The 16,828-nt window shown below is 62.5% G+C and overlaps 1 protein-coding gene across 5 annotated transcripts; it reads right to left on the bottom strand.

Moving 5' to 3' along the window:
• Positions 1-1,893: 1,893 nt before the first annotated feature.
• Positions 1,894-16,367, bottom strand: EPN1 (epsin 1). Of its 5 annotated transcripts, XM_027618333.1 has the most exons (11): positions 16,167-16,367; positions 13,064-13,390; positions 8,864-9,113; positions 7,726-7,850; positions 7,276-7,350; positions 6,614-6,697; positions 4,947-5,232; positions 4,201-4,311; positions 3,942-4,025; positions 2,602-2,859; positions 1,894-2,502 (listed from the first exon to the last, which is right to left on the bottom strand). In XM_027618333.1, exons 2-11 carry the CDS (start codon positions 13,289-13,291, stop codon positions 2,294-2,296), a joined length of 1,710 nt encoding a protein of 569 aa, XP_027474134.1. In that variant the 5' UTR covers positions 13,292-13,390; positions 16,167-16,367; the 3' UTR covers positions 1,894-2,293. The 5 variants fall into 5 exon arrangements, with proteins under 5 accessions (XP_027474134.1, XP_027474132.1, XP_027474135.1 ...); XM_027618331.1 differs by having other exon boundaries at positions 1,894-2,859; XM_027618334.1 differs by lacking the exon at positions 7,276-7,350.
• Positions 16,368-16,828: the final 461 nt, after the last annotated feature.

Here is a 16,828-nt window from a genome sequence, read left to right as displayed (position 1 = left end):
AAAGCAGAATGACAACAGAGAAATAATAGGAAGCGAAGGATGGCAAAGGCAGTGCCCATGGGGAGTGTGTGGCTATCTCAGGGGCAGGGGCGTGACAGGCCTGCTGACAGGCCTGCAGACACCAAGACAAGGAGCTGCAGGGAGCTAACTGTTCTTAGTCAGGTAGTCAATACACTCGGCTCACGGGTCATGTGGTGTCTGCCTTATCTACTTCCTGCTACCTTTGTAGATGGACGCTGCCACAGACAATACGAAAACAAGGGGCCGTGTTCCAATAAAACTTTGTTTACAAAAAGCAGCAGGCGGCCAGGCCCTGGCTGGCCCACCTGTGCCAGGGCATCATGCACTGACTGCCGGCTGGTTCACAGCCCAGCGCAGGGTGTGTGCACACCGAAAGCGCGGAAGGGGCGTGCGGTCCAACGCACAGGGCGGCGCGGCCCGGGGCCCGGGGCCCAAGCGGAAGGAGAGGATTCTGCAAGGAGGGGCAGACCGAGTTCTTGAGGGAAGGTGAGGCAGAGGCTGGCTGAGACAGGTGCGGAGACGGAACAGGCGCGAAAGGCTGGAGCAGTGGGCCGCGTGAGCACACGCACTGAGGTGCTGAGGAGCAGGGGGGCGCTGGAGGCACAGCACAGGACCTCCGTCTCCAGTGCCACGGGCCGGTCACAGAGCCAGGCGCTCCCCTAGACAAGCCCTGGGCCATCCTGTCTCCTCCGGCCCTCAGCCCCTGCAGGCACACCCACTGGGACCCCCACAAGCACCCACAACGGCCACCGGAGCCGCTCGGCGGAGAGCCCAGAGAACCACTGAGGCGGGCACAGATAAATGGCTGCACTCGTTCAGCATTCAGGTCGGGATGGGTCACAAGCGCAGGCGATCAGGACTGATGGGGGGGCTCTACTGAGAAGTGGTGGCTGGCATGTTCTGGACAGACGAACGAGTGGCGGGGCACAAGGTTTTTGGAGCTCAGCTGTACTCACGCCGAAGGACGAACAAGGAGCTAATCCCGAAAACCCCCTAAGTTGTGCAGCCGCGTGTGTGACTGCGCTGCTGCTGGGCTTGGCCGTGCTTCTCGTGTGTGACGAGGACGGACACGCAGACCATCACAGCCTTCCAGGAGAGCACGATGGGGCGCCGTGCTGCCTCAGCCCCCGTGTGCGGCCCCCCGGCCCCCGCAACGGCGCCGTGTCCTCCAGGGTCAGCCCAAGAAACACTCCGGGCCAGCTTCTGGTGCCCCCAGGCACGCCCTTCCCTGGATGGGGAGGCTGCCGCCCTCCGCGCCCCCGCCCCCCCCCCGGCACGTGCAGGAGGGAGCCCGTCAGCCTGCCCTCACCCCCCCCACCGGAGAGCAGGGCCAGAACTCCCACCGCCCTTCACCTGAGCTCACTCCTGCTCTGCCACCTGTCTCGGTTCCCCCTCCCCATGGCTGTTCAGGGCTCACAAGCCACCCTCTCAAGTGGGCCACCTCCTTGGGGAGACACGCTCAGCCCTCATCACCGTGGGAGAGGGATCCAGCGGAGGCGGGTCAGTGGAGGAAGAACACAGGCCCAGCAAATGGGTGGCACCGGGGGGCCTGGGCTCCAGCAGAAGTGGACTCCGGTTTCTCAGGACTGCTGGCCACATGGGGGATGTGTGTGCGGTGGGGGTCACGTCCAGTGGGACACAGCGTGGCAGTGCCGTCAAGGGCTCACCAACAGCTTACCGAACCCTGGACGACCCCTGACCCCCATCCAACAACCCCATCAGCTCTCCAGCCCCAAGTGGGCTGCAATGCCCCCCCCCACCTCCCCGCCCCGGAACAGAAAGGCTTCTGAGAAGAGGCAACCAGGTTGGAGCCCTGGGTCCCCCAGATGAGGGGTCCTATGAATCATGGATGGGAGCGTGGGGGAGCCACACCCGTGAGAATTGCCATTTATTCCCGAAGTCGCCAAAATTATCACCAAGGATTCACCAAGGGATGTGCATGGGGACGAGGAGGCTCAAACACTGACTGAGGGGCCAGTTGGGAGGGAAGGGAATGGGTGGGGGGACCCCCAGCTGTCCCTCCCCTTCCTAATGCCACAGGAAAGGGGTCCTCCTCTGGCCAGCACCCCTCCCCATCCCCCGTGTCCAGTTTCTCTCCAGGGAGGTGGGGTGGGGGACATGGAAGAGGGTGTAGTGTGAGTGGGCCCCAGGAGGGAGAGGGTGCTGGGGTGGGGGCGGGGGGTCCCCCGCTTCACATGCACTCACAACACTGGTCTCCCAGGGAGCAGAAATGGGGGAAGCCAGGCCAGGCCAAATCCCCCTCCCTCCTGGATTATAGAAGGAAGGGGTTAGTGTTGGGGGCCGGGGGGCCTGGGGGCATCATGGGGGGCAGGCCAGGGCCCCCACCAAGCGGAGAGATGTATGTTGGTGGTGCTCCAGGGACCGGGGGCACGGGGCTGAGCCGGAGCTGGTTCAGCGTGAGCGTCGCAGGGGGTGCAGGCTGGAAGGGGTTGGTGATGGAGGGACCGGTTGTCGGGGCTCCTACAGGAGAGAAAGGAGAGGAGATACGCAGAGCAGAGTCAGGGGTCTGCCTGGGGAGGAGGTCGGCAGGAAGGACCAGCCTGGGAGGCCCACACTCACCGCTTGGCAGGAAGGGGTTGGAGGCCTTGGCTCCTGGCGGCGTGGGGCCCGGCCGGCTCACGAGCGAGTCCAGGTCGACAAGAGCTGCGTTAGGCCCCAGGAATGACTCTGGTGTCTTCCGTGTGGGCGGTGGCGGTGTTGGAGCGACTGCGGGTGGGGGGCTCCCCACAGCCTCAGCCAGAGAGCCCCCGACCCCACTCATGTCAAACGCCCCAGGACTGCGGGCAGGCACCTCTCCAGCGAGCAGCTCCAGCTCCCCTAGAAGGAACCAGAGAAGGGGTCAGGGCAAGATGGACAGTGGGGGCCTCAGACAGGGAGGCCGTGGTACTGAGAGGCAGAGCCCTGGGAGGGACACGTGTCCAAGGAACAGCAGCAGACGACCTCCGGGGCAGAGTGCTGGGGAGAACCACCAAGGGACGAGAGTACTTGAGGGGTGCTCACAGAGCCCCACAAAACCCCACCGGTCCCATGGTCCCAAGCAGAAACTTCACGGTGGACAGACAACGGCAGGCACCAAGGAGCCCAGCAGCCTGGACGATGTTTGGCAGCTTGACCTGATTTCCTTAAAGAGAGTAGGAATCCTATCTGGCGTCGGGAAATGCACCAACTGGTGCGGAGAGAGAAGAGGCCCCGAGGAACGCCAACTGCAGGCTGCACAGTAACCAAGGTGGGCCTGGGGGGGCGGGAGGGGACCGCTGGTGCCCCACCAGTCCCACGTGCTCCTGCGGGCCCGCGTCACTCAAAGATGAACAAGGAAAGGGAACGAAGGCACCACCACTGCTGTGGGAAGAGAGGCTCCCGTGCCCTCCGGACAGCTCGCAGGACGGGTCTCCCACCGAGGACAGAGCCAGCCTGGACTCTGGCCAGGAGAAGAGAACGCAGGAGCCAGGACACCCGTGGATGGGACGCCTGGTGGGAAAGATGCGCTGGGCCCCGAGGCACCCGTGGGCAGGCCGGGGAGGGGACACTCGCCAGAGGCCCCTTGCGGTCAACACACTGCTGGGAACGCAGGTACAGCCGGCCGGGCCCTCAGAAACACGCAGAGACATGTTCCAGGGGGCAGAGAACTCAGAGATCAGTATACGGGGAAGCCCCAGAAAGAGAACTCTCTGCACTCTTCTTACAACTTCTCTCTTAAGTATAAAATTACTCGAAACAAAGTTAAAGCTTTCTTTTCCAAGATAAACCAACAAGCTTCAATAAGACTGCGGCCCATGGGGAGCTGCAATCCACCCTGCTTAACCCCTCACTCAGAAGCCTGCCTGCCAAGGAGCCTGCGGGCGGGGGCGGGGGCGGGGGCACAGGCGGGCAGGGGGCACGGCGGGGGCGGGGCGGCTCACCTGTGCTGCTCCCGGAGGTTGGCAGGGCCGTGCGCAGTCGGTCAAAATCAGAGAACTCATCAGGCTCCGCGTCAAACCCCACTGCTGTAGGGGCCCAGGATGTCGGCTCAGCTGGTCAAGGGGACCAGCCTCCCACTCCCCCTACCCCCCAGCACCCGAGAGCAGACACCTCACGCTCACCTGCACACACACAGACACACACACACACACTCTCTCTCTCTCAGGCCCCCGCAGCCCGACCCCAGAGCCCACCCCGTACCTGCAGTGCCATTGGTGCTGGGCTTGGCAGGTGACCCTCCCCAGGGGTCTGAGAAGGCCGGGGCTGGAGCCCAGGGATCAGAGGCAGGGGGTCCGCCAACTGGGGCCCCACCTGGGTGAGTAAGGAGGCATGTGAGAGGCTGGTAGTTGGAGGATTTGTCACCTACAAATGTAGGCCCACTCCCTCCCAGAAGCCCCCCCGCCCCGGACATCCTGGGATGCAGCTGGACATCCCAGAGGCTTCAGGTGGGCGCAGCCCCAGCCAGCCCTTCCCGCCTGGTGCCCACGATCTACCCATGGTGCACCGCTGCTGGGCCTTTGCCCACCTGTCCCTTCCTGGCAAAGCCCTCCTCAGCCTTGAGGCCTCTGGAAAACCCCCAAGAAGCTCCCCAGCTGGGCAAGGAGCCTTAGGTGCGTGCTTCACCTAGGTGTGCCCAACCCCCACCCCCAAGCCCCCAGAGCTCCTAGAAGTCCCCATGGGGTATGTGGCCCCTTCCCAGCCCACCTGTGCCCAGCCTCACCAGACACCCCACCCTGACTCCACCCTAGCAGCCTCTCCACAGCCCGACACGCCCCTGCTGCCCTTCCCACCGTCCTTCAAGGCTCCCTCACCCACCCCCCTCTCGGCTGTCTTATCTGACGCCCCAGCTGCCCGTCACCCGCTTGACTGTGTGTCCCTGTCCCCAGGTGTGCCCCGCACTGCACACTGGATGTGGAGGCTGGAGCAGGCAGGCAGCCAGCACTCACCATCAGAGCTCCCCCACGGGTCAGGCGTGGGCCCCTCTCCAGCTGCAGGGGCCTGGGTCCCACCCCAAGGGTCAACCGGGGGCCCCGCAGGGGCAGCAGGCCTCCAAGGGTCCCCAGAGGCTGGTGTAGGGGCTGGACCACCCCAGGGATCAGCAGCTGGAGGGACAGGGGCACCCCCCCAAGGGTCCGAGGTGTGGGCGCTCATGGGTGCTGGGCCCCCCCAGGGGTCCGAGGCTGGCGGTGGAGCCGGGGCCGTGAAGACATCAGCAAGATCCATGAGGGATGACTGCAGGAGACAAGGGAGAGAAAGCGTATGAGGTCCGAGCAGGCCAGGCCAGGCCAGGGGACTGGGAAGAGAAACCGGAGGAGAGACGGCCCCAGAACAAGAGAGAGGAGAGACCCACCGCCAGAGAGGGACAGCCAGGGGCCATGAGACAGGAGGCAGCCTCCCCACCTCCCATCCCCACCCCGCCCCCGCTGTGTGCGCCTCCCCCGCCACCCCAGCCCAACCCAGCCCAGCACCAAATCCAAGAGCCCCACTTGGTCCTGCCCCCATCCCTCCATCCACTCCCCAGTTCCCACCAGGAACAAGAACAGAGGCCAAAGCCCAAAGCCGCCCCTCCCAGCCCTGCCTGTGCACTTCCCACGCACTCCGGGAGGTCTGCCCTGGGTCGCCCACCCTGAGTCTCAAGTCATTACAGGCCACCCTGAACGGTCCTGGCTGAGGCCCAGCACCCGTGCCACATCACCGCACGCTCCGGGCCTCCAGTGCTTCACGTGAGCAACATACACGCATGTGCACATAGCCTCCCCTTGTCCTGGGGGTGAACCCAGCCAACCAGAGCCCCTGGTGTCTCTGGATGCAAAGGCACCACATCTCCCGTCCCCACAGGACAAAAGCAGCAGATGCTGGGACCGACACTCTGAGCCATCAGGCATCAGGGAGACCCTTTGGCCGAGGCTGGCGTGAGCAGGCTTTTCCACCAAGAGCCCTGCTGTGGCTGATCAGCCAGCCCGAGCTATCTGCCCCATGCCCATCAGGAGGGTGTCTACACCCTCTGATCAGAGCTAGCCCCATGACCCAGCCCCCTGTGGAGGCCAACCGCACTATGAAGACGCTCAGGACACACAGCGCCCGGTGTGAGGCCACACAAGAGGCCAGCTTGGATGCCCCAGCCACGTGAGTGACCGTGGCCCAGGCACGAGGAGGAAACCCGTCTACCCTCAGACCCAAGAAAAGGGTTGAAGCGGCAGAAACTGAAACACCACCAAACATCATCTGTCTCCACCGGGGGGGACTGGAGGCCCAGAAGGCTGGGGACCAGACTGGTCTGGCTCACCCACCGACCCTCAGAGTCCAGGGTGTGGACAGACACCGAGGAGGTGCCTCAGACAACGTGAGCGTGCAGGAGCTCTACGCCATCCCCTTCTCGCACAATCAGGCTGCTCATTGACAAGGACTGACCAGCAGCAGCGCAGTCTCCCACGGCAGGGACAGACGGAGGTCACACCTAGAGCGCTCTGTGCTCCAGGCACTAACCAAGTGCCTTCCAGTCTCCAGGTCTCCACGCATGTCCATGAAAAGAGTTACCTGCGGCGGCCGCCGCCTGGCGCCCCACCCAAGGCCCAGGAGTGCATGGAGGGCGGGGCGGCCTGCCCGTGCTCACCTCCTCCTGGCCGCCGGTCTCCCTCCTGCTCTCCTCTATGGCCATCTGCAGCCTCAGGTCGTCCCCACGGCGGATCCGCTCTTCCTGTTTAGATCACGGAAGCAGGCGGCAAGGGAGGGTCAGAATGTGAGCAGCAGGACTGCGCCCCGCCCAACTGCACGGCCCCCAACGACCCTCTCCCACCCAGACAAAAGTGACAAAATTAAAATGGGATGTGGACAATGTGTGGGGAGGGGGAACGGGGAAGAACGTGCGGTCTAGGGGATGGGGATGCAGGGGTGGTGTGCGGGAGATGGGTCTGGCCCGGCACGGCTCCGACAGACTTGGGAAGCATGGGGCCCTGGGGAGGACGGGCCCTCCCGCCAGATGCCTGAGTCTGTGGTATCTGCTGTGCTGGGTGGAGGTGACCAAGCCTTGGGCTGTGCCGAAGGGTGAGGGAAGGGCTCCCTCGCCACCCGGAGCAGCTACAAGGCATCTGCTTCACGTGCTGAGACAGCACCCGTCTGAGATCCGTCTGACGCGGGTCTCCCAGCTGGAAGTGCTTTGGCGGAATGTGTGTAAACTAGGGAGGGGGCTGGCGGGGAGCCAAGGAGGGGCAAGGAAGCGGGGACCTGAGGAGGGTCTGAGGGGAACCCTACGGAGGGTAGGGAGGCTGCTCTGACCTTGTCGTGCTCCTCTCGGCTCAAACTAAGGGCCAGCTGGAGCTGGACGTCATCCTCGGGGCCGCAGGACGGGGGCTGGGGGAGAGAGAGTGTGAAGGGGCCGGGGCGGGACACAAGATGGGGGAGAGAAGGGGGGAGAGAGAAGAGGAAAGACACACACACACACAGAGCAACGGAGGGGAGCCAGGGACGGACAGAGCCACAGACGGGTCACAGACAGAAGGGAGAGACAAGCACCCGCGCAGAAGAGACAAGAATTCGCAGGACGCGGTCGGAGGGCGGACGGACAGAGCGGAGCGGCGGACAGACCAGAGGCGGGGCGGCGGGGACGACCGAGCAGCAGCCCTCAGGAGCTGCGGGGTGAAGGATGGAGATGGGATGGCAGAACCAAAGGCAAACCCCGGCCCCCCCGCCGGCCCCCCGCCGGCCCCCCGCCGGCCCGCCCGGCACCTGGTCGGCCTCCTCCTTGCTCATGGCCAGGGCCAGCTGCAGCTGCAGCTCCTCCTCCCCGCTGCTCTGTGGCCACGCCTGCTCTGCCTCCGGGGGCGGCCCAGAGCCCACCGCTGCTGAGGAGGCTGCCGTGGGGAAAATCAGCTGAGACCCCGGTGGAGAAGGGGAAGGGGGCCCTGCAGCCCAGACAGCGGGCTTCCACTGGGGGTAGGGGTGGACTGTGAGGCGGGTCTATCCCATCCCCCAGAAGCCCTGCTGGCCTGAGAGCAAAAGCCCGCCAGGAGAGAGGGAAGTCTGGGAGCCTCGGAGCCCACGACCCAGATTCCCACACTGCACGCCTGGGGCCTGGCCCAGAGCCTGGGGGCGGTGGGGGGGGGGACACACAGGTCCTTCATCCTGGCTCCCACAAAGCTCCCAGCACGTCCAGTGGCCTGCATTTCCAGGGCTGCTGGAGAACTGTACAGCAGGACCAGCTGGGCGTTCGGGGAACAACTGCGCCTGCAGCCTCAGCCCCCAACCTCTTCCTGGGTGTGGCTGACACAAGGGGTGAGGGGCAGCAGTGAAGGAAGGGAGGAACAGAGAACGGGAAGGGGGATGACCATCTGGAAGGAGGGACGGACAGGGCGCAGGGGCCTAATGTAGGCAGAGGACCAGCTGAGCTGGGGGGGAAGCGCCCGCCTGCTCATCCCAGCTGGCCTGCTCTGGTACTGCTGTGCACGGCCCCCCTCAGAGAGCCGTCCCTAACCTCCGACCCTAGGCAGCCCCCTCCAAGTCCCACGCGCTTGGTCTTAGGCATTGAGTGCCCTCAGGCAGGACCGTGGGCGAACCCATCTGGCAGCTCCAGGGCCCAGGCTGCGGGCAGGGGCACCCCCGGGCCCTTAGGTGGCTCCTGGTCATTTGTGGGTGAATAGAACAGTTCTAGGCTCTCGGGTCCTACAGTGAGGGGGACAGGACAGGGAAGGACCGTCACGGGAGGGGAGAGCCTGAATTTGGAACTCCAGCCCACCTGGCCGCGCAGGAGAGGGAGTGAGAGGGCTCGGCGGCTGGGCATGGGGCACCCAGCAAGGAGGCCACCAGGGGCTTGGAGAAGAAGGGGCAGGGTAGGCCGGGAGGGACCTCCTGGGGGTGGCGGCCTCACCAGTGGCAGTCTGCGCCAGCTTCTCCTTGGTCTTGAGCGCGTGGGCGCGCTCCTCCCGTAGCCGGTCCTCGTCACGCAGCAGGGCCACCAGCTGTTTGGCCTTCTCACGCACGTTCACACCCTGGTCCTTGCCGTCACGGTCCACGTACTGGAAGTCCTTCAGCGTCTGCACGGCGTACATGTTCTCCTTGCACTGCTGTGACACGCGCTCCGAGCCGGTCTTGATGAGGTACTCCATCAGCGTCATGGCCTTCAGGGCAGGGGGCACACTGGTCACGCATGCGGCCACTGGGATCCCAGTCCCAGCACCGACCCACACGTCACCAGCAGGTGGATAAACAAGCGTGGCCCACTGGCACGGCGGACCCTACACAGCCGTGAGAAAGAGCAGAGCGCAGCCGCGAGCTGCCCCCGCCGGGATGACCCCGAAGACACAGTGCTGCGTGAAAGCAGCCAGACTCCAAAGGGCGCGCGGTGCGCGCCTGTGCTCACATGGAACGTCCTCGACAGGCCCATCCAGAGGAAGGGGGTTCACGGCCGCCAGGAGCTGGGGGACCCTTAACGGACATGGGGTTTGTGTTCAGGGTGACAAAAAACGCTCTGGACGTAGGTGGCAGTGAAAGCTGCACCGCCTGGGAACACGCTCGATGCCCTAGCACAGCACGCTTCCCAGGGGTGACTTGTGTGGCACGGCGTCTACACGTGTCTGGTAAAAAGATGGCAATCTTTTGGGAAGGGCAGGTGCAGTCCCTGCAGCCTCACCTGGACTTCCCACAGGGGTGCAGACCCCACTCTACTTCTCTAAGAGGAAAACCCAAAGCAGCATAGCCACAAAGACACGCTTGTTTATCGCCCAGAGCAGCCCAGGACAGGGGCCCGCGCGCCGCTTTCTCTACCGTCCGTGAGTCTGGAAAGCATCACCACTTCCTGCCTAAGACTTCACAACTCAGGATGACGAGGAAGTGACTCCCTCCCCCAAATCGGTGGGAGGAAGGGAGGTGCCAAGCTGCAGGGCGTGCCCAGGCCCTGCTCTCTGCAGGGACACACGTGTGCTGCGAACAGCGGGACATCCCGTGACAGCTGCGGCATCATAGGGCAGGAGGACACATGCTCCTCCCGACACAACAAAGTTAAATGGGAGCAAAAACCGCCAGTCCTCAGAGTGTGCAGGGGGCCCGGGACACACGGAGCCCCTGACAGCCCCCCAGAGCACAGCCGAACAACAGAGGGAGGCCCCGGCCATTGGGGTTGAGCTGGCTCAGCAGCTGTGAGATGTGCCGGGGACCCTGCTGTGGGTCATGAGTAACTCTCCACCGTCCACGGGAGCCGGACCTGGACCTGGCCGGCTGCCCGAAGGTGTGTGAACAGTAATCAGAGCTTAGTCTTTAACCAGCCCTCGAGGTGTTTAGGCATCACAGCAGAAAGCAAGCAGCAGACCGCGCCGGGCATGGAGGGCAGGCAGGCTCGGCGCACCTTGGGCCAGCTGTGCTGGGACCACCACGGCTGCACACACGACACACGACACAAGCCTCCCAGCAGGTCAGTCAGGCTACATGACACAAACAGATGGTTTCGCCTCCATCCAGGATGGGACTCGCACCCAACAAACTGGAAGAACCCATTTCCAGGGCTCTTGAGAGCTTGGCAGTGAGTGCAGTTAGAGAGATAGGGAACCCGGAAATAACCCAAACACCCGTCAAGGGTCAAACACACACGGAGGATGCACAGCATGCTCATAGGATGGAAGCAGCACACACAGCAAGGTAACTAAAGAAACCTCCCAGATGCAGCAGACACAGAGGACCATGTGCATGAGCCCATGGAAAGTTCTACAACCAGCCCGGCAGACAGGAGACAGGGCAGGATGCTTCTGGGGGAGGGGTGTGCTAAGCAAGCCTGGGAGGGACGGGGACACCCTCCATCTCCATCTGGGTGCTGGCCTCACAGGTGTGTGCACGCATGAGAGCTGCCAGGTCGCACACTCACGATGGGTGCCGCATTGGCAAACGTGAACATTTTCTCAAAAGCGAGCAACAGGACAACCCAACAGTCCCTCTTAATTTTCGAAACCGCTTGCTCATGGATGGTGGACGAATCAGCATACAACCATCTAAAACGGGGACCAGCAAACTTCTTCTGAAGGGCCCAGGTGATCAATAACCCAGCTTTTCGGGCCACAAGGCCCCCGTGCTGACCCCTCAGCTCTGTGCAGCAGAGGGGAGGCAGCTGCAGACGCATGGGCCTGGCCGCACCCACAGGCTTTACAAACACGGGCGGCAGGCCAGATTCGACCCATGGGCCGAATCTGGTTTAAGAAATAAAACTTGAGGGGATGCCTGGGTGGCTCAGTCGGTTAAGTGTCTGCCTTCGGCTCAGGTCATGATCCCAGGGTCCTGGGATTAGGAAGCCTGCTTCTCCCTCCCCCACTCCCCCTGCGTGTGTTCCCTCTCTCACTGTCTCTCTCTCTCTGTCAAATAAGTAAAATCTTTAAAAAGAAAAGAAAAGAAAAGAAAACCTGAGACCCTGATTCCTCAGAGCAGAGAGGTGACAGCTGAGTCAGAAGAACGGGCTCCGGGACTCCTTTCCCCTTGCCCCCTGGGCAGCCCCGAGGCTCCTCATGCCTCTATGTCCCCACCTAAAAAGTGGGGACAGGAAAGTCCTTCTCGGGATTCTGTGCCCACAGCAGCGTGTCTCCAGCTGCAGTCAGGGCCCCTCAGGACTCACCTCCCCTCGCATACGGTCCATGAGCCCCACAAGGCTTCTCCTCCCTTTGCCTCCACACGAAGGCTCACCCAGACCCTTCACCCTTTCCCTGATTCTCAGCGAGACAAACGTCACCCAGTCCTTCACAACAAACAGCAACATAACTGACCCAGCACAGAGTCCACGGGAATGAGAACCCAACCCGGGTTTGTCAGGATGGGCGTGAAAACAAGCCAGAGCATTTCCAGGCCCAAGGGAAATGAGGGAGCCACCGTGCCGCTGAGGGACGGAGGGCCCGGCCGGCACAGGCCCCAGCTGGAGTCCACGGGGCCAGGAGCTTCATCTGCCACGGCCACACATAGAGCAGGCCCTCCGCCAACGTTCACTGAAGCAACGGCAACAAGAGGACTCGCCAACACTGCTAAACCTCGCTCCAGCTCACACGGAAGGAGGTCCACAGGCTGGTCTGAGCCTGACTGCCAGGAGTGGGACCTGGCCATCTGCCCCAGCCTGTGTCCACTGCCACTTCTTGACCCAAGGGGAGGATACCAGGACCCAGGCCAGAAAATGGAAAAACCGCTGAGTGTTGCCCAAAGACACGTTCCCCTTGACCACAGCCTGTGGTCTTGTCTGTTCTTCGGATGAGGACGCGTACATACGTCACTAGGGGCCAGCAAAAGGATTCCTGTGGAGAGCATTCTGTCCACGTTTCTCCAAATGACATCTGCATGTGCCCCTTGACCCAGAAATTCCAGTTCTAGAGAATAGCAAACATACAAGGCTACTCACGGCAGTCTTGTTAACAAAAGCGAAACACCACAGACCACTTAAAAATTCAGCACCAGGTAACTAGCAGTTGTTTAAAAAGATAAAGAAGGAAGGACAGAAAGAAGGACGGAAGGAACGAAGGAAGGAAGGAAGGAGATGACAAATCTATATTTTGACGAGAAATGATCTCTAAGATATGAGCCCGTTTTCCTTCTTAAAACTCGGCGGTAGTTTACATACGATAAAATGCACCAGTTTTCACTTGCAGCTCTAAGTTCTGACAATCGCCTATAACAACATAACCAGTGCTGACGCAGAACAGCGCCACGCCTCCCAGAATTCCCTAGTGCCCGTGGACATCCACACACACCTGAAGGAGAACACAAACGCTGGGGACACCAGCTGCCTCTGAGAGGAAACTAGGCTCCGGGCACAGAGAGGGTTGAACACTGGGCACCCGCTTCGGCCTTCTGTGTGGACGAGTCTCGTGAATGTGCCGTTTTCAAAAAGAATTTGGAGTCCTTAGACTCAACATTCTCAAACCCTCATGTCTGTTACCTTCATTAAATGAGAAGAGGGACAAACGGAGAGAGACTGCACATAAAGACCTAGAACTCCAGCTCCTCCGCAACACGGGGAAGGTGGGCCTGGTGGCACCTCCACCTGAGCCCTGCGCGCACCCACGCAGTCGTGTGCACGTGAGGGCCCGCTGCAGGCCCGGGCACTGACCTTGTAGACGTGCCTCCAGTTCTTGCCATGGTCATTGAGCCGCTTCCAGATCATGCTCATGATCTCGGAGAAGGCGACGACATTGTAGGTGAGGTCAGCGATCTCAGACATTAGGGAGCTGGACGGGCCCCAGGGGTCGTTGCTCGTGGCTTCTCGGACCTTGATCTCGGCCTCTGAGTAGTTGTGGACTATGTTCTTCATCTGGCGCCGCAGCGACGAGGTCGACATGGTGTCAGGTGGTGGTGAGGGTGCTGGGCCCCCCGGGGTGTGGCGAGATGGAGTGACTCGAGGAAGACAACAGCGGCAGGAGCTGGTGGGTCACCGCATCTGAGAAGGAAAGGCCCTTTGGAAATACAAAGGGGACCTGGGGCTGCCCAGCCTGAACCCACACCCTCGTGGGGTTCCCCACGGCCCCTGGGGCCTAGAAGGCTCTGGTCCTCATTAACCCCATCTTAGACACCCAGTCCATCTTTCAGTTCCTCAAATATGGCCAGCTCCTTCCTGCTTGGGGGCCCAGCTCAGTGAGGCAGGAAGGCAGAGTGTGCAGTGAGGGATCACAGGCTGGCAGCACCTCAGTGCAGCATGTCCCAGCCTGTTGCCCTGGGTGGGCCAGGAACTCCTGCACCTCAGTTTTCCCCCCTAAAAAGTGGGGTTTCGTTCTGTAGCCCAGGGAGCTGAGAGAACCCAGTGCGTGGGAAGTGCACTATGAACATGGGCGGTCATGAGATGGGCACCCTGCTCATCCACTCCCTCACCACCCAGAGCACGCCCACTCACCCTGAGAACTCTGTTTAAGCTTCCCAGATTTTACACACCCAAACACCGTGGTCATTGTTCCCGAGGGGCCCCATGGGTAGACTAAGGCATCCTTGTGATTATATACTCGTCTGTCTTGACTCTGTGGCTAAGGCCAACCCACAAGCCCCATGGGGACAGAAAGCATGTCTGTACGGACATGAATTTTCCCGTAAGAGCAGCTGCCCCAGAAGAACCATTCAATAAACTGCTGGAAGGAAGGAAAGGAGAGAAGGCAGGAAAGACCTCTGGAGCAGGAGTGGACCAAGCAGAATCTGAGGCAGAAACAAGGGCACACAGGGAGACCATAAAGGGAACAGAGAGGCAGGCAGGAGGCGGGCAATGCCAGGGGGACAAGGCGTCCCAAGGGTGGAGGAGCTGGAGACTCAGGGAAGGAGAGATAAGGGCGAGCACAGCCGCTGCCGGGGTCCCAGCCGCATGCCAGGTGCTCGCTGACCAAGAGATGCCCATTATCTCATCCAACACCACCAGCAGCATTCTAACTGATGGGAAGGCAGGGGCTCATGGAAGCTGGACAATTCAGCCAAGGTCACGCACCAAGCACGGTAGCACAGACTCCACTTGTGGCTGCCTGGACGCCAAAATTTCACTTTTTAAACTAACCTGTGCTGAGAAGAAGGTGATGGGAAGAAACAAAAGGACGGGAACCAGGCAGACGGTGATGCTCCCAGCAAGCAGCGACACGGCCCTTACCCTGTGCCAGGCATTCTTCCCCGAGCTTTACACACAGTGACTCAATTAATCCTCCCAACTCCACGATTCACAGCACCTCACAGCAGAGGAAACTGAGGCACAGCAGGAGTCACTCCCCGGGCCTGGCTCCAGAGCCAACTGCAACCACCACATTCCACATCCACGCCAACGAGCCCTCCCACAACCTACCTAAGTCCTGGGACAGGCAGCTGGCCCCAGCTCTGAACTTAGGCTGGAGAGCCAGGCACTTGAAGGTACACGTGAACAGCCAGAAAGACACGGTCAGGGGGCCGAGCAGGCCAGCCAGACACACTGAGATGAAGAGCTGATGGGACCGACACAGAGGACACAGAGGGACGGGAACGAGACACATGACGGGAGAGAGAGGGGCAGAGACCCGGGCGGAGGAGCTACCCAGAGACACGGTGAGCAGAAGTCACAGGAGACAGAGACAGAAACTCAGTAGGCAGTAAGGCAGACGACCAAGAGCAAAGACTGAGACCCTGAACGAACAGACAACCTGACGCTACAAATTTGCAGAAGAAAAACTAAGAATACAGAACACGCGAAACCTGGACCCAAATCCTGGCCAGGAGCTACCAACAGGGCAACCTCCTTGAGATTCAGTTTGCAAGACTCTGACCTGAAGAAAAGAATTCCTACCTGGCAGGCTTGCTGATTAAATAAGATGGGTACATAAAGTGCTTGGCGCCCTGCCCCACAGATAGTAGCTCAATAATGCCGCCCGCCCCTTATCATGAGAGGCAAAGAGCATTTTTCCCAAAGGGTGGTATCAGAAGATGCCCTGCTTTAACGCTGTGGAACTGTACGAAAACACGTTAGAAAAAAGTCAATAGGGCATCCAAGCTAAAATTTCTGGGATTGCTCAGAACGAGACCAAATTTTTCAAAATAAACGAATTCCAACACAAGTACTAGGTTAAACAGAGGACAACGACAGGGCAAAATTCCCCGAGGGGTGTTCAAAGGACTGACAGAACACACTTGGTGTGGAACGGGAAATCTGGGAGCAATCATGGAATCCGGAGCTCCCAGCAGTTGACTGCAGGGCCAGACGGCGCTGGGCACTTCACCAGGACCACCTCCATAAACACGCACGGCCCTGACTTGAGAAGTCACCCGAGGAATACCACAGGCCGGCAAGCAGTGGACCTGACTGCAGAGCCGGACTCCGGACCACCGCACCAGAGACCCAAAACCCTGCGGGAGGGGGCATGTCCCAGACCAACCAAGCCACGCACGCGCGCGGGGGGGCCCGGGCTCGCGGGGACGACAATGAATGAGAAACGGGGGGGGGGGGGGGGGGGCGGGGAGCGGTGCCCAGCGTCCCCGGGAACTGCAGACACGGGAGCCCGAGGGGAGAGAGAGGAAGAGGGGCACGGCCATCACCCCGCGCCGACACCGGACACAGGCAGGCGCCCGGACCCCGGCAGACACCGACGCCGGCAGCACCGAGGCCCGGGCGCAGGCCGGCCGGACGCACACGCACACAAAGGCCGCGGGGCTGAGCCGGGGGACCACACGCGACGGACGCCCGAGCGCCCCGGCCCGCCGCGCCCCCGGCCCGCGCTCACCTCGGCCCCTCACGCCGGGCTCCGGGGGGTCATGGCGGGCAGACCCCTGCCCCAGCTCGGCCTCGGTGTCGCGGGGCGCGCGCCTGGCCGCGGGCGGCGGACGCGAAGGCGCACTCGGGCGCACGCGCGGACGCACGGATGGGCCGCACGCCGACGGCCCCGCCGCCCCGGCGCCCGGGAGGGGCGCAGAGAGCCCGGCGGGGGAGGGGAGCCGCCGAGCGGACGGGAAGCAACCGAAGGAGGCGACGGACCGGAAGCGGAAGTGGCGGCGCGCCCCGCCCTCCGCGCCGCACCCGGCGACCCTCCCACAGCGAGCCTGCGTAGTCGCCGCTTCCGCAGCCCTGCCCGCCCACCCCGCAGCCTCACTTCCGGCGCGCGGGCACGACGGCCGGGCGCCGCCGCGAGGTCCCCAGGAGCAAGCGCGGGACGGTGCAGGCCTGAGGGGCGGGCCGGCGAGCGCGGCCGAGGGAAGCGGGGGAGAGACCGCGTGGCCGCCCGCCCGAGCGGCGCTCGAGGTTCCCCCTCCTCCCGGGGTGGGGGGAACGGCCGCCCGCCCCCTCCCGCGCCGTGCGGGCCCGTCGGGCGCGGCGGCCTCCGCGCAGCCACGCCCCCGCCCGAGCCGCGCAGACGGCCACGCTGGCGGGGTGTGCCCCGGAGGGCGG

Source organism: Zalophus californianus, chromosome 17, assembly GCF_009762305.2.
Source record: "Zalophus californianus isolate mZalCal1 chromosome 17, mZalCal1.pri.v2, whole genome shotgun sequence".
NCBI lineage: Eukaryota > Metazoa > Chordata > Mammalia > Carnivora > Otariidae > Zalophus > Zalophus californianus.
Note: the sequence above shows the minus strand (reverse complement) of the source record. Positions and strands in the feature narration are given on the sequence as shown.